The sequence below is a fragment of the Lithobates pipiens genome, unplaced genomic scaffold (assembly GCF_037356315.1).
Source record: "Lithobates pipiens isolate NorthernLeopardFrog02 unplaced genomic scaffold, aLitPip1_a1.2 Scaffold_19, whole genome shotgun sequence".
Lineage (NCBI taxonomy): Eukaryota > Metazoa > Chordata > Amphibia > Anura > Ranidae > Lithobates > Lithobates pipiens.
The window spans coordinates 489057544-489084425 of NW_027507764.1; the positions used below are offsets into that span (position 1 = coordinate 489057544).

The 26882-nt window shown below is 42.7% G+C and overlaps 1 protein-coding gene across 1 annotated transcript in view; it reads right to left on the reverse strand.

The window, feature by feature from the left end:
* The window catches only part of CNGB3 (cyclic nucleotide gated channel subunit beta 3), a 534104-nt gene that overhangs the window by 34461 nt on the left and 472761 nt on the right, over positions 1-26882 (reverse strand). Inside the window, exons 18-19 of the mRNA XM_077492986.1 lie at positions 14388-14506; positions 10222-10368 (exon numbers count right to left, since the gene is read on the reverse strand). Of these exons, the coding sequence (XP_077349112.1) occupies positions 10222-10368; positions 14388-14506 (266 nt within the window). The remainder of the gene's footprint in view (positions 1-10221; positions 10369-14387; positions 14507-26882) is intronic.

The following is a 26882-nucleotide window of genomic DNA, read 5'->3' on the forward strand; positions in this document are numbered from 1 at the left end:
GACTTCATTGCGGCTCCGGCCAATCACAGTGCCAGAGTCCGCGATACCCGGAAGTAACTTTGGGAGCGATGTCGGGCCCCGGAGCAGGGTACTTGGATGGCTGTAAGGGCTTCGATCTAAGGTAAGTAATTCATAATAAGCTAGTATGCTATGCATATTATCTCATTATGCCTTTGTTTTACAGTTTTTTTTCTTTTCTTGAGTTTACAACCACTTCAATCTTGACAGAATTTCAGAGCTGTCTTGTGCATACTTCCTGTGTTATTGCAAAGAGTCTATTTAGTTGTTTCAATTCTTATTTTAGGACTGTAAGACTACTTTGACACTGCGGTAAAGAAGCGCTACCTTTTAGCACCGCTTTAGCGCCGTTTTACCGGTGCTATTCGGCCACTAGCAGGTGGTTTTAACCCCCGCTGGTGGACGAAAAAGGGTCAAAACTGCCTGCCAGGAGCACTTTAGTATACGCCGCTCCTACAGCTCTGCAAAGATGCAGCTTTTCCTTTAAGAAACAAAGCATTCCCCATTCTGCCTAGTGACAGGACAGTGATCTACTGCTCTCTGGCATCGAGAGCAGTGATCACTGCCCTGTGTGTTAAAGCCCAGCCCCCTAACAGTTAGAATCACTCCCTAGGACACACTAAATCCCTTCACTGCCCCCTATGAGTTAACCCCTTCACTGCCAGTGTCATTTACACAGTAATTGATGTCTTTTTATAGCACCGATCGCTGTATAAATGACAATGGTCTCAAAATAGTGTGAGAAATGTCCGATGTGTCCGCCATAATGTCACAGTTCCTATAAAAATCGCAGCTCACCGCCATTCCTAATAAAAAAAAGAAATAAAACTATCCCCTATTTTGTAGACGCTATAAATTTTGCGCAAACCAATCAATATATGCTTATTGCGATTTTTTTTACCAAAAATATGTAGAGGAATACATATCGGCCTAAACTGAGGTAAAAAATCGTTTTTTTTAAATATATTTTTGGGGGATATTTATTATAGCAAAAAGTAAAAAATATTGTGTTTTTTCAAAATTGACGTTCTTTTTTTTATAGCGCAAAAAATAAAAACCACAGAGGTGACCAAATACCACCAAAAGAAAGCTCTATTTGTGGGAAAAAAAGGACGTAAATTTTGTTTGGGTACAATGTCCCACGACCGCACAATTGTCAGTTAAAGAGACACAGTGGCGAATCGCAAAAAGTGCTCTGGTCAGGAAGGGGGTAAAATCCTCCGGGGGTGAGGTGGTAAAAGTGTAAAAAAATAAAAAATAAAAGAAGGAAATGTGCATGTATTGTAGAAATATGCTGAGTATATATATATATATATATATATATATATATATATATATATATACATACATCTTTAGATTGAGAGCCTGCTCTTCATTTTTCCGACAGAAAACCTTTTTATCAGATTTTTTCGATCATGTGTATGCAATTGCGACAAGCAAAATTCTGACGCATGCTCGGAAACAATTTGACACATGCTTGGAAGCATTAAACTTCCCTTTTTTACTACCGTCGAACGTGTTGTACGTCGCGGTGTTATTGACCGTCGGAATTTGGTGTGACCGTGTGTAGGTAAGACAGTTTGAGCAAAATTCCATCAGAATTCCGAGAGGAAAACCATCAGAGCTTTTTCAGACGAGAATTCCGATCGCGTGTACGCGGCATAAGCATTTTTTCTTTTTCTTTGATCCTGGTAAAGGTCAATTTGTGCTGCCAGTGGGGCAGCCATTAAAGTAGTTTACAGGTTTGCTTTAAAGCTACATTAATAGTATTGATGAAATGGATGAACATTGAACAAAGGGTTACAAAACAGCATTCGAACCATCTGAATCTGGCTTTATGTTACCATTCAATATTTATCGCAATCTATTATAACCCATAGTATCTGGATTCACATGCACAAGTCTCCTAGATGATTCTAGTTCTTCCTCCTGGCAATAAATGGTAAAACCTTGTAATATAAATGAATGAAATTCCAACAGAATAGCATGGACTCCCTTGAAATAGGATGTAGGTGGGTGAATCTGGGAACTTCAGCAAAGGTATTTTTCAATAGAGAAAAAGGAAATGGGAACTAGTGAGTCATCACATTAATGAGCTGACATTTTCATTTTTCAGCATGAATATTAATGTAAATTAATGCCAGATACAGTATATGTTATGTTTAAATGCTTTTGGCCCCTAAAAGCCTAGAACCAGCATCATCCGAGTCACGTTTTAAAGCAGAACTTCAATCATTTTTTCAACTTTCCATCGAATTAATCTTCTGCCCTTGTTGTTTTATCTTTGGATAGTAAAACATTTTTTTTCTGCCAGTAAATACTTTATACAGCCCACTTCCTGTTTCTTGTCTGGTCATTAGCCTAGGCTTATGACATCATGTACAGCTCTCTCTTTCGCTCTCGTGAGAGTTTGCCATGAAGGGAGGGGGGGGGGGAGAGTAATAAAAGGGCCAATGAGAGCTGCAGGGCTGGAGGTGCGCCTCTGTATGTCTGTGTAAATCCAGGAAATGAACAGGCAGCAGCTTCAGCTGCCCACAGTTAAACATGGCTGCAGCCAGACTCAGTGGAGGGAGATTTCTGCAGCATATTTGGCAAGTAGAGAATCACAGCATATATAAAATAATATGCAAAGAGGTTGGAAGGAAGCTTCAGAATGGCAAAAATGTTTTTATTGCAGATTATGTGAGTAGACTGCAGTTCCTCTTTAAATTGAAAGCCTAATGTCACTATGTGGGTCTTTGAAACTTTTACTGTGTGTTTCTGTATTCTTTATACATGGGATTCCTAATGCCATTGAACTGGCTTTCAAGGTGCAGTGAGATTGAAGGTGAGATTACAAATATTGATCTGAGCTTACTAAAGGAGATGGTGTGTGAAAGATTCAATCCATTCCCTTTCAACAAAAGGGAGAAATTAATGGGTGATCATTGGTACACGTCCACATCAAAATAAAAGATCTGTACTTCCCATCATACGAATACACTATAAATGACAGTAGCATCAATTCACAAACATGAATGAGCTATTTTACTTTCATGCATTTTTTTTATCTCATGACATATTTTATAGTAAAATATTAAATTCACAAAAAAAAAAAAAAAAAATTGGATTGTTTGAAATTGTTATTTTTTATCAACGTTTTACTCTTGAAAATGTGTTTTTGTCATTAATTTGTATTTTAGAAATCATTATTTTATTTCCAATGATAAATCCTACCTCTGTACAATTTCTTTTAAAACAGCATGTGTTTATTCACTTTATTGCTGCCATACGTCTAAAAATGCCTAATGGCTGTGATGAATGGCAGTTTATCCAGTGTCATTTTAAAATGGCACTGTATTAAAAGACAAGTATTTTTTTTTTTCTCAGAATCATACTTACCTAGGTAGATGCTGCATTTGTCCCACGCTCTAAGAGTGAGAGCCAAGCGACCAAACACCGTCGATTGCTCGGTTCTCAGGGCTCCCTGAGCAGAGAGCTGGTGACTGTCAGTCACTCCTGTCTATTCTGCTCCCCCTTCGCTCAGTGAAGTGCTGGTTTGTGGAGGGGGCGGCCAGCTCTGGTTTTCAGCAGCTCGCTGAGAGGCTGAGCCGGGTGCTGGTCCAGGCAAGTGGGCAGATCCTGACTTCATTGTCGTGATCTTGTCCCAGCCTGGACCGGCCCTGTGACATCAGCTAACAGCGGGCTGAAAATGGGTCACAGGACTATAGAATGAACTGCACAACTGTAATCCACAGGGGAAGTACAACCACATAGACTCTGACTATTCTTCTCCTTTAAGCACCTTTTGGCAGCCATTCTGCCAGTTAATGTCCATGAACCAAGCCATCCATGGATGATTTGGGTCATAGACACAGTGTACAGAGCCGTTCCAAAGGGCTCTGTACCTTTAGGATTCCTGCGATTGGTCATAGAGAGACCAACCACAGCGATCACAGATAAAAATAATGTAGTGTTTACATCAGTGAGTTCTGCTCTTCTTTTTACAACTCATTCATTAGTTTGGAACTATGCACACCTTGGCAGCAGCAGCTGAAAATAAAGTTTAATCCTTTCATCTGCCTTCGCTCATACACTACCAATCTTCAGCCTGTCTGTGTGATCTGCATCTCAGTTTTCCTGCCCATGTGCACCTTAACCACTTCATCTCCATCCTGCATCTGTATATGACCTGTACATTAACCCCTTCACCACTGCCTCCCTCTGTATATGCTTGTATACCAACATTTCCAAAAAATTGTGGCAAAAACTTAGACCAAATGAAATGAAAATATTTACTTTCCACAATGGGGGACATTTTGGAGGTGTTTGTACTGCTCTGGCATTTTTATTTTAACAGAAACTAAGGGAAAGAGGTTTTTATTCAAAATGTTTGGCCCTTTTTGCTTTATATTGAAAATTAAAAAACAACTAATGCCCCGTACACACGACCGGTTTCCCATCGGAATAAACTCTGAAGGTTTTTCCAATGGAATTCCGCTGAAACTGTCTTGCGTACACATGGTCACACCAAAGTCCGACCATCAAGAATGCGGTGACGTACAACACATATGACGGGACTAGCAAAAGGGAGTTCAATAGCCAGTAGCCAATAGTTTTCATCTCGCACCTGCTTCAGAGCATGCGTCGTTTTTGGTCCATCGGAATAGCATACAGACGAGCGGTATTTCCGATAGGAATTGATTCCGTCGGAAATATTTAGAACATGTTCTATCTCTAGGTCCGTCAGAATTTTCGACGTACCACTCGTGTGTACATAGCATAAGTGGTTGCTAAATACTATCAAACAAAACTCTATCTGTCAAAAAAAAAAGATATTAAATATATTTGGTACATTGCTGTTATTTGTTAGTCAAAGTATCATAGCACTGGAAACTGAAAAATGGCTATTAGAAATAAATAGAGGCTATTAAAAATAAAAAAGCACCATCCCCTCTGTTGCTGTAATCCAGAATACTCTTTTCTGCCACAAGATGCCCTCAGTCTTCTAAGAGGCATCATTCAACCCATTAGATTGAGGACATTATGTGAGTGAAAGATGTCATGGACCCACCACCAAGCACTTTGTTAACAATGAGATGCAGTGATAATCTCTGCATTAGTAAAGTCACCCTTATCTCTAGTTTAAAAAGATTATATTCAAGTTCATATTCGTAACTCAAAAAATAACCTTCTATTGCTCTTATGCCCCGTATACGCGATTGAAAATTTCGACATTAAAAGTCCGATGTGAGCTTTTGGTCGGAAATTCCGACCGTGTGTGCTCCATCGCACTTTTGCTGGCAGAATTTCCGCCAGCAAAAGATTGAGAGCAGGTTCTCTATTTTTCCAACGGAAAAAGTTCCAATCGGAAATTCCGATTGGATTCTGTGCAAAATTCGCAGAATCCATTTTAAATATAAATTTTTAACAAATTTCATAATAGATATCATAGAAAATATACAAGTTCTAGAAATAAAAAAATAACAAGGTAAAGGCAAGATATTAGATGAATGCAGGAGCTGTATAAAACGTGAAAGATGAGCAAGTTCAGCTAAGTTACCTTAAAAAAGTTAGAATCTTTGTTGTTGTGGTAGTTTCACACTCTCTATATTTTCTAGTAATGACTGTCCTCAGGACTTAAATGGGTAGGAAATCCATGATTTTACAGCTGCCAGCAGAAAAGGAGGTAAGTGGAAATCTTCCAATGGGGTTCTAATGACAGCTATCTAATGCCGCGTACACACGATCAGAGTCCGGCGGACAATTTTGAGTCAAGACTTCTTTCTAAGTCCGCCGGACTTTTAGGAAGAAAAAGTCAGCCAGAGCCCACACACGGGCGAATAGTCCAATCGTGTGTACGTGGCATAAAAGATAATTTCCATTTGATTTGTTGAGATTTCCTCATACTTCCTGTCGGGTGGAGACAGCAGAAATAACTAAGAGAAATTCCAACTATCCCCGTCTTCTTATAGCTTGCCAAGGGCAATCATTAGAACCTGCAGTGACACAGTGCTCTCTTCGTAGCTGGCATGTGTTCTGCTTTAGATGTAAAATGTGTAATGCCAGGGACTTGCTTCTGATGTACAATGTATATTGTCAACCATTCTGTTTTTTATTTAGCATATCCCAGGGCAGGGATAAAGAGGGGAAATTCAGGGACAGCTGACTTAGGGAACATTCACACCAGCAGCTGTATTACAACGCAACTGGTGTATAGTGGAGAACTGTCATCAGCACACCAAGAAGTCCTGAAATAGCATCCAAAGCTTTATTATCGTAGTTATATGGTAAACAGAAGGCAATGTCTTAGAGCCATGCAGGGCCTGACAAAGGGGCCCTGCATGGCCCCCAAAACATTGCCTTCTGTGTACCATGTGACCATGATAATAAAGCTTTGGACCCTTTTTGAGGAATCCTTGGTGTGCTGATGACAGTTCTTCACTTGGAACTTTTATGGTTCCCAGCCTATGGTCATAGCACCGCCCATCATTAACGAATAGCCATCTTTAGGAAAGTGTGTGTGAGGAATATTGTGTTTGGTGTACAGTGGGGTGAGGTGGGATAACAGCAGTACTGATGTGCCACTCATATTGCATCCCACTGTAGACATTTTTTTTAAAACAAACTTTATTGAAATGTCAAAGTGACATTTGGTGTTGGTTGCGACTCACTGAAAGGTGGTGAATTGCCTCACATTGTGCTATGCTGGAAAAAGTTTTGCTTGTTATACTTTATTTCAGCACACGCTATTGCAACCTGATGGTGTGAAACGACCAGGTATGAGACAAGGAATTTTGCCTAGTTCTGTTGTGGGACCATGGTGAGACTGCGCTACCAACTGCACCTGGTATGAATGTACCCTAAGGCAGTATTTTCTTTAGAGCAGAGATGGACAATTAGGTTTCCCAAGGGGCCACATGAGAAACTGGGACTTTTGTGGAGGGCCAAACTTAATTCTGCTCATTATTAATTCGGGCCCTGGGAAAGTCCATAAACCAAACACCTGGCGCTAGGAATAATAGGTATGAAATAGGTCATGAATTAGGTCTCTTTCAAATGGGCAACACTGACTGTGTTGATGGGGGAATCATGCAGTCTTCTTTTCTGCGACCTCTGGTTGCAGGAAAGAAAATTATATCATCTATGGCTGGCTTTAGAAGCTTGGGGATAAGTTACTTCACTTAGAAGCTTGATGGTGAATAACTCCACAGTGGCTGCAGCTACAAAGTTTAGTAAGAGCTTATTTTAATGTTTATTTATTGCTTGTTAAAAATATGAAAGATATTTGATTATCCACAGGCTCACAATTCTCAATTATTACAATATCAATGAGCAGTATGCAGCATTTAATAAAGTAAACATGAATTTGCATCGGACCTGTTTATCATCTGATTTCAGTAATTATTTACTGATTTCATAATTACTTTTAATTACTGTAAATTTCTACCTACTGTACATCATGTATTCTCATCGTTTTGCATATACAGCCACACCATGTAAAGCTAAAGGTAATAAAAATGATACAAGCAAATAATGGATTGCTCTAATTTGCCTGTGATTTTAAATACAAAATTGCACGCTGACTGCCACAGGGGGTGCATCCTTTTAATAAACTTGGTCATAGTAGTTTTATTACTGTGTAAAATTACATTAATTTTATATTGATAGCAGATAAGCAATGAATGGTTGAAGTCATCAGCAGACAATTTACTTATACATGTTTTTCCTATGGATAATGCACAAAAAGCTTTTACAAATAATTATGCCTAACCTGATGTTATTGAACCAAAGCTCCCCTGTAGATTGAACTAACATAATTACTACACATCTGAAAATGTAGAGATAAATAATAATACACATGGATCAGGAAAACTGTGCTTTGTGTGCTTATGACTCCAGGAGAAGAGGGCTCTATTTGAATAAACAACTCCAGGTAACAAGTAAAATCAATCAATGAACTGCTAATCAGTAAAACAATGCAGCAATAAAATCAAAAACTACACTAAATTTAATTAGCTGTAATACACTTCAGACAGAATTCACAGCATGCCTCACATGTGTGATGCAAAGGTCTCTTCCTAAAGACTCTTTTATACAGTTTCATTTTTTCTGACTGATGTATCACCAATGACATGTAAAAGTCAAACAATAGGCTTCCTGTGACTGAAAAACTCCAAGCAGCTTGTAGTGGGTCTTTCCTGTATGCCCCACCTGGATTTCAAGATGGTAAGCAAAAAAAGTTCCCAGATGGCCAAATTGCCCCTAGTATCACAAGTTAGCATCTCACATTTGAACATTACCTAGGATGGTCTGCATGCAAATTCAGTCTGCCTAGGATCTCCAATTCCTCCAGTCTGACAACCACCCATCAAGGCATTTTGATATTTGTATAACTGCTCCCAAGAGCCGTTCTACATTGCATCAGTGCTGAGGATTCTTAAGAGGAGAAATATCATAGGATATGGGCCCCATAATTTCAATTTAGAGAACAGGTTATTCAAGGTGAATAGACAACGAAGAAGTTGGGAGGGATACTCCGGCAGGGAGGCCAAAAGACGGGGAGAGGAGGAGAGAGGAAAAATCTATTTATTTATTCAGTTCGTTTTTTTTTTTCCTTATAGAGGTGGTACCAGGATATGAACTTGGATAGTTGGGAGGGAAGGGGTTAAGAAAAAATAATAAAGGTATATATTTGTAATGGTAAAATGAGAAGGCAACTTAATAAGTAATATGGAGATGGAAGTGAGTTAAATGAGGTGATTATATGCTATTGATGGGAATTGTTATACGAGAGATATATACCACTGCTTTGTAAGATTAAGAATAAAATGGATACAATAAAAGAAAAATAAATAATTATAAAAAAAAGATGAGTACAGCACTCTAGCAGCCTCTAACATAAGCCATGATCTGCCTACATTTCATGGCAAAACGTGTATAATATAATCTCTATGTAATTTCCATAAAACATTATTTTCTCAGAAAAGGCACTAACAGTAGCTTCATATCCTTAAGGCTACTTTCACACTGGGGCGTTGTGGGCGCTGGCAGTAAAGTGACGCTATATTTAGTGGTGCTTTACCGTCATTTTAGCAGCGCTATTTGCCCGCTAGCAGCCGAAAATGGTTAAAACCGCCCGCAAAGCACCACAAAGCGCAGCTTTGCAGGCAGGTGTGCAGCGCTGTCCCATTGTTTTCTATAGGAAGGAGCGCTTTAAGAGCGGTAAATACACTGCTCCTACAGTACTCCAAAGATGTGGCCATCCTGCAAGTGCACCGCTCCAGTGTGAAAGCCCGGAGACAGCAGCTATTTCATGGCTCTTTGCAGGCGCTATTTTTAGTGCTGTAGCGCCTGCAAAGCGCCCCAGTGGGAAAGGGGCTTTACAGTCATATATACAGTATGCAAGGGTTTAAAAAAAATGAGGTGCTGCATTTGACTATTATTCCTCCAGAGTAAGCCATGGCATGCAAAGCACCAATTACATTTAAACCTCCAAGGCATCTGTCATGCAGCTCTGAGAAATGTATTTGTTCTGACATTTTACATGAGGCTTTCTGCATAGGACTCAGAAGCCTGGAGAAGGTGTGTTTGAGAATTCCTCTCCTGCATCACTAACAGGCAACCAAAAGGGGTTCTCAGATACCAATGGAATGGAGTGAAGTGAACTGCTATGCTGAAGCAAGTACTTGAAGAAATCCTAAAGCTGACCATATACTAGTAACATTTTGTTAGAAAAATCTTCATTTTAGGAATGTTCATTTGAGTTTATTGATAGTGGGATCAAATCGATGGTCATTTTAAACCACAGTGACAAGATGATTCTGAATGCTGGATGGAAAATTTTCCTTAAACAAATGAATTTCTAACAGTGAATGTGGTTATAGTTTGGGAAAATCCATCCAATCCATGTTAAAAGCAAACTATTTTGTGAAGTACGTTTGAAAGACAGTGGTCATGTGATCAAATGTACAGATGAGAATTTCCATATGAGTGTTCATTCAAAAATGTACTAGTGCCAAAGCTCTGAGCAGATTGGATGCATTCCCTGTATATGCATCTCAAGCTTTTATTTGCACTGAACTGCAATACCTTTGGAGATTGCACTAACATTTAATTTATTATTTTAATGAGGACCTTCAGGCCTAGAGCATGATAAAGAGACATTCACAGGAAAGTATGAGAATGTCCCTAATATTTATAAGTAAACAATTAAAATCGTACTTGGCTTTCTTTGTCAGCAGTTTGTTTGACTCTGGATAGTGGATCAAGATTTCATTGAGATTCTTCTTATCTAAAATGAAGAGGTTAGCAAATCCATGTGCCACCACATTTGCCGTTCGCCTATTTCCACCTCCAGCAGAGAGCAGGCTGAAATAGATATAAGTTTACAGTTAACATTGAATTTGTTTAAAAAGTGTTGGACAGCAGACTACAATTAGTCGTTCTGACTGGCACCTGTCCTACCAGATTTCCCTGTTGCCAATGATATGTTCTGCTTTCAAATTTTTCTCTAACAAGAAGAAATGTTATCCTCCCCAGTCATTTTATAAAGCATGATAAAAGGTACTCTTTAACCACTTGACCACTGGGCACTTAAACACCCTTAATAACCAGACCAATTTTCAGCTTTCGGTGCTCTCGCATTTTGAATGACAATTACTCAGTCATGTAACACTGGACCTATATGAAATTTTTGTCCTTTTTTTCACACAAATAGAGCTTTCTTTTGGTGGTATTTAATCACCGCTGGGTTTTTTATTTTTTGTGCTATAAAAGAAAAAATACAGAAAATTATAAAAAAATGAATTTTTCTTTGTTTCTGTTATAAAATTTAGCAGATTAGTAATTTTTTCTTCATAAATTTTGGCCAAAATTTATACTACTACATATCTTTGGTAAAAATAAGTACAAATTGGTGGATATTATTTGGTCTTTGTGAAAGTTCTAGAGTCCAGAAGCTATGGCGCCAATATCTGAAAATTGATCACACCTGAAGTACTGACGGCCTATTTGAATTCTTGAGACCCTAACATGCCAGAAAAGTATAAATACCCCCAAATGACCCCTTTTTGGAAAGAAGACATTCCAAGCTATTTAGTAAGAGGCATGATGAGTTTTTTGAAGTTGTCATTTTTTCCCACAATTCTTTGCAAAATCAAGATTTTTTTTACTTTTTTTTCACAAAATTGTCATATTATCAGTTTATTTCTCACACAGCATATGCATACCACAAATTACACCCCAAAACACATTCTGCTATTACTCCCGAGTACGGCGATACCACATGTGTGAGACTTTTACACAGTGTGGCCATAAACAGAGGCCCAACATGCAGGGAGCGCCATCAGGCGTTCTGGAGCACCCAGGACAATTCTGACATTTCTCTCCTACATGTAAAAAAATCATCATTTATTTGCCAGAAAATTACATAGAATCCCAAAACATTATATATGTTTTTTTTAGCAAACACCCTGGAGAATACAATGGTGGTCGTTGCAACTTTTTATCTCGCACGGTATTTGCGCAGCAATTTTTGGAATGCTTTTTTTTGGAAAAAAAACTGTTTTGTGCTTAAAAAAAAAACGCAGTAAAGTTAGCCCAATTTTTGCATAATGTGAAAGATGAAGTTACACCGAGTAAATCGATACCTAACATGTCACTCTTCAAAATTGCACACGCTCGTGGAATGGCGCCAAACGTCGCTACTTAAAAATCCCCATAGGCGACGATTTTTTTTTTTTTACTGGTTATATGTTTTGAGTTACAGAGGAGGTCTAGGGCTAGAATTATTGCTCTCGCTCTAACGTTCGCAACGATACCTCACATGTGTGGTTTGAACACCGTTTTCATGGGTGAGCACATGGGGACAGGGGCGCTTTAAAAAAAAAAAAATGTATTGTTCATTTTACTTTATTTATTTTAGTTTGACATTTTTTGATCACTTTTATTCCTATTAAAAGGAATGTAAACATCCCTTGTAATAGGAATATGGCATGACAGGTCCTCTTTACAGTGAGATATGGGGTCAATAAGACCCCACATCTCACCTCTAAGCTGGGAAGCCTGAAAAAAAAAAAAGATTCTGGATTTGATCGTATTGGCGAGTCGGTAGAAGCACCGGAGGGCGGCGGGAGGGGGGGGGGGGTGTCTATGGCTGGGTATAGCAGAGTATCACCGACTATGGCTGGGTATGGCTGGGTATCTCAGAGTATGGCTGGGTATCTCAGAGTATGGCGTTGCAGAGTATTGTGTTGCAGAGCATTGCAGGATATTGGAGGGTGTTGCAGAGCATTGCAGAGTGTTGCACGGTATTGGCGGGTGTTGCAGAGCATTGCAGAGTGTTGCAGGGTATTGGTGGGTGTTGCAGAGCATTGCAGAGTGTTGCAGGGTATTGGCGGGTGTTGCAGAGCATTGCAGAGTGTTGCAGGGTATTGGCGGGCGTTGCAGAGAGTTGCAGGGTATTGCAGAGTGTTGCAGGGTATTGCAGAGTAATGCAGAGTATTGCAGGGTATTGCAGGGTATTGCAGGGTATTGCAGAGTAATGCAGTGTAATGCAGTGTATTCCAGAGTATTCCAGAGTATTGCAGAGTAATGCAGAGTATTGCAGAGTAATGCAGAGTATTGCAGAGTATTGCAGAGTAATGCAGAGTAATGCAGAGTATTGCAGAGTATTGCAGAGTGTTGCAGAGTATTGCAGAGTGTTGCAGGGTATTGCAGAGTAATGCAGAGTATTGCAGAGTAATGCAGGGTATTGCAGAGTATTGCAGAGTATTGCAGAGTGTTGCAGAGTATTGCAGAGTGTTGCAGGGTATTGCAGAGTAATGCAGAGTATTGCAGAGTAATGCAGGGTATTGCAGAGTAATGCAGAGTAATGCAGAGCAATGGCAGGGTATTGCAGAGTATTGGCAGGGAATTGAGGGGTTAATTTTCGGTGAGCAGCGATGTGGGCACTGCAGATGCAGCCCACATCGCTGCTGACACCGATCTCTTCCCCCTCCGCTGTTCCGATCGGTACAGAGAGGGGGAGGGAGGAACCGGCGTCATAACATGACGCCGGTTTGTTTACAAGTGATCACTCCGTCATTTGACGGAGCGATCACGTGGTAAACGGCCGCTATGAACGGCCGTTTACTGTGATCCGTGATGCGCCGGGTCCTGTGGACCCGGCGGTCACGGATGCTCTCGAGTGCGCGCCCCAGGGGGTGCGCGAGAGCGGAATTCTGGGAGGACGTATGACGGCCTCCCAGAGTTAAGAAACCGCCCTGTAGCCGTCATTCGGCTATAGGGGCGGTTGTTAAGTAGTTAATGTGTGTCATAATCTTGTTCTATGTATAACACTTCTTCTAATGCCCTGTACACACGGTCGGACATTCCAACGACAAAATCCGTCAGATTTTTTCCGACGACAAAATGCGTCAGTTTTTCCAATGGATTTTGGCCCAAACAATCAACAAACAAGCAAACAAATGATCCCACAAATTTGTCGGAAATCAGATTGTTCAGAACAAGGTGACGTAAAACGATCGGATTTTGTTGTCGGAAAATTTTAGATCCAGCTCTCAAACTTTGTGTGTCGGAAATTCTACGGAAAAAGTCAGATGGAGCCCACACACAATCGGATTTTCTGACAATACGATTTGATCGCACATTTTCCATCGGAAAGTCCGACCGTGTGTACAGGGCATAACTGCTCTACACTTGAAGAGTCAAAAGTACATGGGGGGGGTGTTACAGCTCCTGAAGCTTGGTGGTGCCAAGATTTATGTTCTCCAATCACCAATAAGTGAATAGGGGGCTTCCACATGATATGAATGTGTATTGGGAGACTTTAAATGATGCCACTTCTCAACACTAGTGAATTACATGCAAAGGTCCCATAAAAAGAAAATTGTAGGTTTATTTGCATCTGAATTGTTCATATATAATTACACACAAATAATAGGGACCAGACAACCACATTGTCTAGATCCTTCCCATGGCTGCCTCTGGGAACTGGCTGAAGATTTGTTTAACCAAGAGGCATTGCCAATAGGTAGGAAAAGCATCTATAACATCTTATACTACCCAATGTTCCATGGTACGAAGATGAGAACCTAGAATGATACTAGCAAATCTGTGCCATTTAAGATTGCTCCCATACCTAACTCTTTCAAAGCAACAGACATATAAACTTTATCAAGTTGTTGGCAAGTTTAAACATATTGACACCTCAGGGGTTCTGTTGGCAAGATATCTTCATCAGAAAACCCTTTCTCATCCACTTGGTGGATTAAAAAACAAAATGATTGTCTCACGTCCAGTCAAAGCTGAAATATTAGGATCTGTCCTTCAAGGAGTGATTATATTTCTAAAATCTATAAAGTGTTTGCTATAACATTGAACTAAACCTGATTTCTCCAAACACAGCTCCAGCTTTCAGTGTAACAAGGACTTTCTTGTCATCAGGTCCACCTAGAACTTGCACAGCACCTTGCTTGATTATGTACATCTCTCTTCCAATTTCTCCCTGAGTTGGAAAAAACATTTTAGATACATTTCTGTATAATAACACAAAAGAATGACAGAACAACTGTTAGCTAGACTCTAGAGCAGTGATGGCGAACCTTGCTACCCCAGATGTGTTTGAACTACATTTCCCATGATGCTCAACTACACTGCAGAGTGCATGCGCATAATGGGAAATGTAGTTCTAAAACATGTGGGGTGCCAAGGTTCGCCATCACTGCTTTAGATAATATCATAGAATTGTAAATTTGTGATGAGCTATGAAACAATAATGTGCAACCAGTTAGACTTCAGAATCCTGAAATATGGTATCTGACTTATATGAAATTATTCGGGTCAGTCGTTTTCAGTGCCATAACTTGGCCACCAGAGTTTTAGGAACAGGGGATTTGGCAAATTCTCTGCTGTCATTTATGTACAGTGGAACCTTGGTTTACAAGTAACGCAGTTCTATTGACTGCTATGGGGAAACTTGCTTTGACATGCAAGTGTTTTGGAGTACAAGCATTATCCTGGAACAGATTATGCTCGTAATCCAAGGTTCCATTGTAGTATAATTTTGGTGCAATTTTTCATCAGCGTAGTGTACTGATAATTATTATGTTATGGAGTAGGCAGGGTTATGGAGTTAAGTCAAGATCTAGGGCTAGGATTTGAAGATAGGTTCAGATTTAGGAAAATGGTTAATTTCATTTTAAAGATGAATTTATAACCACCCAAAATAATGTAAATGAACAATGAAGCTGAAACACACCTTTTCTTGATTTGGGACCCCTTGAAAGAAAATTGAGGTCAGGACAGTCATCCAGAACGCTAGGGACACATGATATAAGCATGTGTTTTCTGGGTCAGTGACTCAAAGTAATAAAACAAGGACAAGGAGAACAGAATAATGGCTGAAGGATAAAGTCCCAGAATATGCATCGGCAAAAACTGATCAGCAAAGGCAGAATTTATCTGTAGCCATTACATTCTTATTCAATGCCTAGATGATATAAATTCCTTATGTTGGAATTTAAATGTCTTGTTGTAAGTTGCACATCCACCTTTCTCTTACTTTATCCCTTGTTTCTGTTTATCCTTAGATAAAATGGAATTAAAAGAGATGTATGGTGTATATAAAAAATGAACATACATACTCACTTCCATGCCGCAGCATCAGTCTGATGCTGCATCCCCCCCCCCCCCCCACCCCTGGATGTACCGTGCCTTTAAAAAGTATTCATACCCCTTGACATTTTCCACATTTTATCATGTTTTACGATCAAAAACGTAAATGTATTTTATTGGGATTTTATGTGATAGACCAAAGCAAGTGGCACATAATTGTGAAGTGGAAGGAAAATGATAAATGTTTTTCATTTTTTTTACAAATAAATATGTGAAAAGTGTGGCGTGCATTTGTATTCAGCCCCCTTTACTCTGATACGCCTAACTAAAATTTTGTGGAACCAATTGCCTTCAGAAGTCACCTAATTAGTAAATAGAGTCCACCTGAATGTAATTTATTCTCAGTATAAATACAGCAGTTCTGTGAAGCCCTCAGAGGTTTGTTAGAGAACCCTAGTGTGCAAACAGCATCATGAAAGCCAAGAAACACCAGACAGGTCAGGGAAAAAGTTGTGGAGAAGTTTAAAGCAGGGTTAGGTTATAAAAAAAATATCCCAAGCTTTGAACATCTCACAGAGCACTGTTCAATCCATCATCAGAAAATGGAAAGAGTATAGCACAACTGCAAACATACCAAGACATGCCCTTCTACCTAAACTGACAGGCCGGGCAAGGAAAGCATAATCAGAGAAGCAGCTAAGAGGCCCATGGTAACTCCGGAGGAGCTGCAGAGATCCACAGCTCAAGTGGGAGAATCTGTCCACAGGACAACTATTAGTTGTGCACTCCACAAATTTGGCCTTTATAGAAGATTGGCAAAAAGAAAGCCATTGTTGAAATAAAACCATAAGGAGTCCCATTTGCAGTTTGCGAGAAATCATGTGGGGGACGCAACAAACAGGTGGAAGAAGGTTCTCTGGTCAGATGAGATCAAAATTTAACTTTGTGGCCTAAAAACAAAATGCTATGTGAGGTGGAAAACTAACACTACAGATCACCCTGAACCCACCATCCCTACCCGTCAACATGGTGGTGACAGCATCATGGTGTGGGGATACTCTTCTTCAGCAGGGACAGAGAAGCTGGTCAGAGTTGATGGGAAGCTGGATGGAGCCATATACAGGGCAATCTTAGAAGAAAACCTGTTAGAGTCTTGAGAAAGACTTGAGACTGGGGTAGATGTTCACCTTCCAGCAAGACAACGACCCTAAACATACAGCCAGACCTAAATCCAATTGAGAATCTGTGGCAAGACTTGAAAATTTCTGTTCATGCTCTCCATCCAATCTGACAGAGCTTGAGCTATTTTGCAAAGAAGAATGGGCAAAAATGTCACTCTCTAGATGTGCAAAGCTGCTAGAGACACACCCAAAAAGACTTGCAGCTGTAATTGCAGCGAAACGTGGTTATACAAACTATTGACTCAGGGGGGGCTGAATACAAATGCACACCACACTTTTCACATATTTATTTGTAATAAATGTAGAAAACATTTATAATTTCTCTTATATTCACCGACTGACACAGCTTCTCTCTTTAGACCATTGGGTTGTTATGCCACCTTCAGGAGAGGACTAGGCATTACATGTTAACATGTGATAATAAAACTAGAACTTTCTAGTTCCGCCCAAGGGGCGGTCCCTTAGGTAACAACCCCTCAGCCTGCTACTGCAGCCTCAGTTTTATTTTGCCCAGTGAAGGAGAAGGACCTAGGAACCCTGACGGGCCCATGGGTCCCTGTTTTTTTCTGCAGAAACGTTGCTTTTTGCACAAGATAAAGATCCTGTGATCTGCTATCAACAACCAGCTGGGTGACAGGCTAGATACCCTTATCCTTGTAGTTTCCCCAGCCTGGCCAGCGAGTGTGTGCCGGTCGCAGCTACGCGCTAGGCTGGCCACGACATACCTCAGCTCCAGAGGTGATCCTGAGCTTTTATGCTCCAGGTGCACATATGACCGGGCTACTGATATCTGCGTCACAGTGTGCCGAGGCCAGCAGCCACCCCTTACTGTTTGGAGAGTGGGACTGTGCTGGAATGTCTCCCAGCTCTTCAGGACTGGTAAGTACAGCTCTCCCTGCCTCAGTGGGGCTGAGCAGTTGGGCATTCCCTGGGAGGTCGATTCGGGGGTCCCTCACCTCCCTCTCTTCTCTCCCTTTCCCTATCTTCCCTCCCCCCTCCCTGTGGGGGATGCTGCATGTGGCTGCTGAGCGGTGTGTGCATCATGTGCAGGGGCTCTCCGGGGGGGCTCTCACCCGGGGGGGCTGCGCTGGCTGGCTGTGTCCTGTGATGTGTTTTTTTATTTCCCTGGAGGTGCCTGTGAGGCTGTGTCTGTCATCTCTGAAGCGATGATCACCGCCATTTTCAGTCACTGTACCTCATGGTTTTTCAGTTGCAGTGGCCATCTTAGGTATGGGCAAGGGACAGCATGCTCTCCTGTTTCTCGGCGGCCATTTTCCCTGTGGTTTTGTCCTTTATACTGAAATGTCCGGCTGCCATTTTCTCAAAGCCTGAGCATGTTTTTTCAGCATTCTATAGATACAGCATGTGTCCCTGTAGTCCGGCGGACATTTTCCAGAGCCTTATGTCCTTAAGCTGGATGCTTGGCGGCCATTTCTTTTGAGCCCGAGCACATTGCAGAGTGATTTCAGTGCCATAAGCAGCAGCTTTGAATCACATAGAGCGAATTCCTCTGCACTTGGGAGCTGTCAGAGAACACGGGCACTACTTGCTGGACAGCGCAGAACCTGTCAGGGTGGTGAGTCCTGTGGGAAAGAGCCCCTCAGCCAGCAGCAGTAAGGAGGGTGGGACCATCACTGTCCTAAGTCCCCTTCAGGTGGCAGACAGAGTAGGGTCAGCATGGCTTCAGAAACTGGTGTTTCTTCCCACAAAATCCAGGCAATTGCAACCAGTTCGCCTGCGGAATGCGCAGTACCCCTGGACGCTTTGTCGGCAGTCCTCAATTCATTCATTGCCAAGATGGAGGTGGTGCATGGGCGCAAGGTGCTATAAAGGGGCCCCTGCCCCCCGCCCTCTGGGGAGAGCTCTGATGCAGACTCAGGCCCTGCTGAGGCTGGTGACCCCTGCTCTGTCGTTTCAGACTACGCTGACCAGGACCGTTCGGACAGTGAGGATGAGTCCCCGTCCAGGTCCGTGTGTGATAAAGCGTTTGTTGGAGCACTTATCACAGCTGTGCGTGATACCCTGAAAATTCAGGAGCCCTTTTGGGACCCGTAAGCCAGCCTGTTCACCTAAGGTGTTCCCGTATCTGACTTATTTTGACAGGTTAATTTACAAGGAATGGGGTTGACCACAATGGACCTTTTCAGTCTCCAAATATATGGCGGTACGTTACCCCTTTGAGGAAAGCCTTCTCGAGAAGTGGTCGGCTCCTCCGGTCTTGGACCCCCCAGTATCCAGATTAAACAAAGTAACCATGATCCCGGTAGAGGGGACTCATGCATTTAAGGACCGGAAAGGCCGAGGCAGTGGCTCGTTCCTTGTTTACAGTTGTGGGGTCAACCATGCGACCAGTACTGGAACTGGCAACAGGCTACTCCTGTCTGCTTGGAACTAGCAGACCAACTAGTGCAGGCCTTAAGTACGTTTGTGACGTGGCCCTGGATACCCTCCCTCTGTTATCCGGGGCTTCAGTGTCAGCAGTGGTGCTGAGCCACCTGATTTGTTTAAAATGCTGGTCGGGTGACCAGGCATCCAAGAAAGCCCTGACGGATCTACCCTTACTTGGCGACCGCCTCTTTGGATGACATTATTAAAAATGCCACAGGTGGTAAGAGTACACTACTCCCACAGGCCAGGAAGGCTAAGGAGCCACGCCGTAGGCAAGGGCCCTCATTTTCCACTCACAAACGGCTTTCATCCGCCTGGAGCTTCGGGCAAACGTCCCCAGCCCGACAAGATGGCTTCTGAAGGACAAAAGCGTCCCTGGAACCGCAAGCCTAACAAGCCTGCGCGCAAAAGTGCTACCGCATGATGGTTTGCCCCCACCCACAACTCGTGTGGGGGTTCGCCTTCGGGAGTTTGCTGCTCGGTGGACCTCTTGGCTGTCTGACCAATGGGTCTATGATCTGATTTCCTCCGGCTACAAGATAGAGTTCCCCTCTTGGCCGCAAAACAGATTCTTCCCCTCCAGCATACCTGTACTCCCGGCTCGCTGGGAGGCCCTCTTGGGTGCGGTAAGAGAGCTGCTGAATTGTGGCGTGATAGTACCTGTTCTGGAATCTGAACATTTCCAGGGGTTCTACTAAAACTGTTTGTAGTCCCCAAGGAGGAAGGGGTAGGTCTGATCTTGGACCTAAAAGCCCTCAATTACTTTGTAAAAGTACAGGGGTTCAGAATGGAATCAGTTTACTCAGTATTCGCTGCACTCCATCAAGGGGAGTGCAGCGAGTGCATCTTTGGACATCCAGGATGCGTACCTGCACATACCCTTATGCCTTCGGCATCAGAGGTTTCTGAGATTTGCAGTTGGGGAAGCCCACTACCAATTTGTTGCTCTTCCCTTTGGTTTGGCATCAGCCCCCCGAGTCTTTACCAAGGTAATGGCTCCTGTTTTGGCGTTGCTGCGACAACGCAGGATCGCGAACGTGGGTTACATAGACTATCTCCTCCTGAGAGCATCTTCCGCCTCAGAGTTAGAAGAGGACGTCGCGATCACCATGCAGACTCTGCAGGAATTTGGGTGGTTGTTGAACCTAAAGAAGTCAGTGATCGTACCGGCGTTTGGAGTACCTAGGCTTGCTGCTGGACTCCATGGAAGCAAAAGTGTTTCTCCCTTCAGACAAGCTGCAGACTCTCATAGCCACGGTAAAACTGCTGATGAACCGCAAGTGGTCGTCGCTACGCTTCTGCATGCGAGTCCTGGAACTCATGGTGGCCTCTTTCAAGGCAGTACCATATGCCCAGTTCCCCACCAGAGTTCTGCAGAAGGAGATTATGACGAAGTGGGACAAATCTCTGTTGTCCCTGGATCGACAGATTCAGGTGAGCCAGTTAGTCAGGGATTCCCTGATCTGGTGGCTGAGGTCCCTGGTACTTCAGACCGGGAAATTGTTCCTACCTCTGAAATGGATGGTGATCACAACGGACGCCAGCCTATCCGGCTGGGGTGGAGTAATGTGAGTTCAGTTGACTCAGGGCCTCTGGTCGACGGAGGAATCCAAGTTGCCAATCAATCTGCTCGAGCTGAGAGCAATCAGGCCATGCCTCTCCACATGGTCGATGAGACTGCGAGGGCGTCCGATCAGGATCCAGTCAGACAATGCCACGGCTGTGGCATATGTCAATCACCAAGGAGGAACAAGAAGCTCAGCCACCGCACGGGAGGACGCTCACATACTTCGGTGGGCAGAGCGATAAGTACCGGACCTGTCGGCCATTTACATCCCGGGAGTGGAGAACTGGCAGGCAGACTATCTAAGTCGCCAGATGCTGGACCCAGGAGAATGGGCGTTGCATCCAGAGGTGTTCGGGGTACTGTGCTTGTGGTGGGGCACACCATACGTGGATCTTCTGGCCTCCTGTCTCAATCGGAAGGTGCAGAGATTCGTGTCCAGGACAAGGGATCCGTGGGCAGATGCGTCAGACACGCTGGTGGCTCCCTGGGATCAGTACCAGCTGATCTATGCCTTTCGTCCACTGAAACTGTTACCACATCTGCTTTGCAGCGTGGAGGCCAAGGGGATCCCAGTAATACTGATTGCCCCAGATTGGCCTCAGCATCCTTGGTACGCAGACCTAGTGCACCTGGGGGCAGATGCTTCCTGGCGACTGCCGTTGCGATAGGACCTTCTGTCTCAAGGTCCGATTCTCCATCCTGCCTTACCATTGCTGGCTTTAACGGCATGGCTATTGAGAGCCAGGTGTTGAGGAACCGGGGGCTTTCGGACTCGGTGATCCCAACTATGCTGAGAGCACGGAAATCTCCTTCTTGGAAGATATATTATTGTACCTGGAAGGCCTACATCTACAGGTGTGAGGAGAAAGGATGGCGTCCACGCTCCTTTTCTGTATCCAGGATCCTGCTGTGTCTACAGCAAGGTGTAAACCAGAAATTGGTTTTAAACACCATTAAGGGACAAATATCAGCTTTGGCTGTCTTTTTTCAGCGACCCCTGGCATCTCACTCTCTAGTAAGCACTTTTGTTCAAGGTGTCTGACATGTAATTCCTCCGTTGTGTCCACTGTTACCCCCGTGGGGTCTGAATCTGGTGTTAGCGGCACTTCAGGAACCGCCATTTGAATATATCAGAGAGATTCCCCTGTTGACTCTTTCCAAGAGAGTGGTCATTCTAGTGGCCATCACTCGGCCAGGAGGGTTTCGGAACTGGCGGACTTGTCTTGCAAGTCGCCCTATCTGGTTATCCACAGGATAGGATGGTGTTGTGTCCGCAACCGTCTTTTCTGCCGAAGGTGTTTTTGGCATTCCACATCAATGAAGCATTGTGTTACCATCTCTGTGTCCTAAGCCGACACATCCTAAGGAGGTGGCCCTTCATTCCCTGGATGTGGTTCGGGCTCTGTGGGGTATTTGTCTATCATGGCTCCCTTCCGGAAGTCAGGCACCTTGTATGTTTCCGTGGCTGGTCCGAAAAAAGGCATAGCGGTCTCGTCGGCCACCTTTTCCAGGTGGATTAGACAGATTGTTGTACAGGCCTACACCTTGAAGGGGAAGGTGCCCCCTTTTCGGTCACCGCCCATGCTACAAGGTCAATCGGAACGTCTCGGGCCTTCCGACATCAAGCGTCTATCGCTCAAGTGTGTAAAGTGGCGACTTGGTCGTCTGTTGAATGAATGAATGAATGAAATACTTGTATAGCGCACAATGCGAACTGAATCGCCTCTAGGCTTTTCACACTTTTACAAAATTCTACAAGGGAGATGTCAGTGCATTGGCTGATGCCTGTTTTGGCCGCAAAGGTTTTCAGGCGGCTGTATAATGGCAATTGCACATTTTTTTTCCTGTTTTTTGGCTAAAAACGCAGTACCTTTAAATTAATGCACTGTTGCATTTGTTGCCGCAGTTTTGGTGTGGTTTGAGGGTAGTGCTTCTCTGTTGAGGAGCACCCTGTTTTTTTGTGGTGGTTATTCCACACACTGTAGTTTTTTTGTGGGTAAAGTTTGTACTAGCTCCCACATGCCATGGTGGATGAAGTGTTTTGCTGTTTTCCCACCCCTTGTTTTGGCACTGATTGGGGACGTCCCAATGGTCTAAAGAGAGAAGCTGTGTCAGTCCGTGAATATAAGAGAATATAGGATTTTAGTAGCAGGCTCAGGGGTTGTTACCTAAGGGACCGCCCCTTGGCTGGAACTAGAAAGTTCTAGTTTTATTATCATATGTTAACATGTAATGCCTAGTCCTCTCCTGAAGGTGGCATAACAACCCAATGGTCTAAAGAGAGAAGCTGTGTCAGTCGGTGAATTACAGAGAAAAGGATTTTTCCTTCCACTTCACAATTATGTGCCACTTTGTGTTGGTCTACCACATAAAATCCAAATAAAACACATTTACCTTTTTGGTTGTAACATGAGAAAATGTGGAAAATCTCAAGGGGTAGGAATACTTTTTCAAGGCACTGTAAGCCTGAAAACAGAATGATTGCATGACTGCTGATTGCTCAGTTATCAGTCTTCATAGAGCGAAGAGCAATGACTGTCAGTCATTGCTCTAAGTTCTGCCCTTGCAGCACACACTAGAGTACTGGGCAAGAGAGGGAACAGGAGCAGCTGGCACTGAGAGCCGGAGCAGGCTGTCAGTAAGCCAGCTGGGTGGATCCCAACAATATCAAGATCCTTCTGGAGTCTGGAGCGGCTCTGTGACGTTAGCCAACTGATTCTGGGTCATTGGGTTAGCAAAAATATGTAGCAGAATACATTTTGGCCTAAATTGATGAAGAAATTTGAATTTTTTACGTTTTTATTTTGTATGTTTTATAGCAGAAATGTTTAAATTGTCTGTCTTTTTTTGTTTATATCACAAAAAATAAAAAAAAGCAGAAGTGCTCAAATACCACCAAAAGAAAGCTCTATATGTGGGAAAAAAGGACATACATTTTATTTGGGTACAGCATCACACAACTGCGCAATTGTTGGTTAAAGTAACAGAGTGCCGTATCTCAAAAAATGGCCTGGTCATCAAGTGGGGTAAACCTTTCCGGTGGGCAAGTAGTTAATGTAATAACTTAGTTGTACTGACAATACTTTATTATTGTTCTTTAGTCTCTTAAATAGTGGATGTTTTTGCATTTACAATGAAGCTTGGTGAATAAGGTGAAGCTGTGTTCACTTTGAACGACCAATCATGTGCTAGCATAATTCAGTTTTTTTAAATAATTCCTGCACGCGATTGTGCATTCAAACCGAACATCACTTTTCTAGCTAAGCAGCCCGTTTTCCACTGAATAATCCACTCACTTCTTTTCACTTACTCTTAGCCCCTGTACACACGGTCGGACATTCTGCCAACCAAATCTGTCGGATTTTGTCCGACGGATTTTGTCTGACGGATTGTGTCCGAAACTGTTGCATATACACGGTCGGACCAAGTTGTTGGAAAAAATCGATCATTAAGAACATGATGACGTTATTTCGTTACGACGGGACTACGTTCAGGCTAGTAGCCAATAGCTTTGGTGTAGGAATTTGATCTGAGCATGCGTGGCACTTTGTCCGATCGGAATTCTCTACACATGATCGGAGTATGTCCGATCGGACCAGTTTGTCGGAAAATATTTCCAACAAGTTGGAAAATTGGGTCTGACGGATATTCCGACGGAATCAGTCCGATGCATACCACACACAGTCGGATTATCCGACAACGCGGTCTGATAGGACACATTCCGACGGATTCTCCGACCGTGTGTACAAGGGCTTAGGGAACAGCAAGCTGTCTACACCTGAAATCTTCGTGCTTCACCCCCACCTCCTCCCCCCCATCTGTAAAAATTTCAAGGTGGCCACAGTGCTTGTGATGGACTTTTCACGTATTTTTAATTCTAGAAAATGCAGCACAGAAATTAGACTATTTTACATTAGTTTTTTATTGCTGATGCATTTGGTTGAACTGATACATTCAGACAGACAAAACATCTTTTTACAATAAAAAAAAAAAAATAAGATAAATGTTCAGGCAATTTTGTGGTTTAGCTTTGTGGCAGATACAGTAGAAAATATGGGAAACGAGTGATGATTAAACAAGGGAGCAGTGTGAAAGGCACATAATCAGTTAGGTCAGAAATGTCATGCCTTCTCTGTGCGGGTCCTCTAGATGTCAGATAACCATTTCATACACTTTTCATTTTTCAAATAATGATGGAATTGCTGCCTCGGTTTTGAGCTGGTAAATTGTGTTTACTTATTGTTAGATAATATATACTGCTAGAATTCCAGAGTGGTTTTCTTCTGTATATCTAAATCATAGCGGCTATGGCTCTTAAATGATTATATCTTGTCTCCTAAATGAAGACATTTGCAGTTGGTATTCATGTTGTTTTGAAGGTTAAAGCTTTCATTTGTTAAATGCACTTTCCAAAGCTGTCAAAGCAGAAAACAGATGTCTGCATAAAAGCCTTTATTTTGGTGTTACCCATATTTTTGAAGGAGTAATTTTAACAAATTGTTTTAGAGTGCACACCTAATTCATACAGCGCAAGGAGTCATTATTCAAAACACCAAATAAATAAAATGCAATATTTATATAGCAAAAAAGTTACTCTACCATAACGACTGAATAACTTATTTTATTATTATCACTAGGGGTTGGTTACTGGGGCAATAGCCCCAAATCTGGGGCCCATAACCCAGAGTATCTTACCTAGGGTTGGGTCTGGGCTCCATCTGCTCAGCTGGTGGCCAGGGGAGAAACATGACTAGGTAATGTTATCAGGCACAAGTTCTTATCTATATTCAGCAGTTGCAACAAATCATTGTCTGGAGTAAGGCAAATAGATTGTGCGCTTTGTAAAGTGCAGTTGCACACTGCAAGTGCATTGGCTCCAGAGCTTAGTAAATGAGATAAAGCTTTACTTTTCAAAATATACTTAAAGCGGTCTTGTACTCAATTTTTCAAGTTGATATAATTTAATTCCCTTAGTACCATAGATGCTCAAATGACCTTTAAAAAAAATAATAATGCTGTAATTACCTTTTAGTAGTAATTCATTTCCTGACTTCCGGGCTCTCCTCCCGTGGGAGTAGGCGTGTTTATCGCCTTCCCCCGGCCTCACAAATCCCCCTGGGAGCTTTGTTAGAGTCTTCCCAGGAATCAGTGGGGAACGGCGTCATGCCGAAATCTCGTAAGATTTCGGAACCAAGACGCCGGTCACGTGACGAGGGCGTGTCAGAAAAAGCCATTTTAGAAGTGGGCAGGTGTAGTGTCATATTTTGCTCCCCATCATAGAATGCTCCGGAAGTGACGTTGCGGCCAGAAATGTAACACTTGCGCCATGCGTTCCAAATGATTTGCGACAATGCAGACCAGTGAAACCGTCAGATAATGTCAGAGAAGTGAGGGGAGGTAATCCCCTCCCTGAGCCACAGTTACCTGCTCTCTCTCCGCCGCTCTCTGCTCTGTCTAAAGTTAATGTCACAATTACCTCCCCTCACTCCCGTGACATTATCTGACGGTTTCACTGAACTACATTGTCGGAAATCCTCTGGAACGCATGGTGCAAGCATTTGGAACGCATCGCGCATGTACAGTGCAAAATTATTGGCCGCAACATCACTTCCGGAGCATTCTATGATGGGGAGCAAAATATGACACTACACAGGCAAGTATTTATTTGGTTGCCATCACAACAGGGCGGGAACTTCCGCCGCCGCCGCCTGTTGTGATGGCAACACAAAATCTTACGGCGCTGCTCGCTGGTGTCAATGAGCATGCGCAGGATCGAGCGGTGAATGCTGGGAGCACAGCATTCACCGCATCCCTGAACTAAATGCTTGTGAGCTTCAAATGCCCAAAAGCAAAATTTAAACAGCTAGGAGGAAGTTTTATAACTTACATTTGCGCAAGAAATCGGCAAGCCAGGAAGAATAAAACTACAAGTAGTGAGTACTAGAATTACATGACAAACGAATTACAATGACACAGGAATAAAAAACACGATAGGTCAGCGGAATCCCGCTTTAATCACGTGCAAGGAAAAGAAAAAAAAACAGCATTTTGCTTGCATGCAATGTCATTGGAGATTCTGTTCATTTAATAAACACTGGAGCAACTGCACTATGCAAAGTGTGCAGCCTATT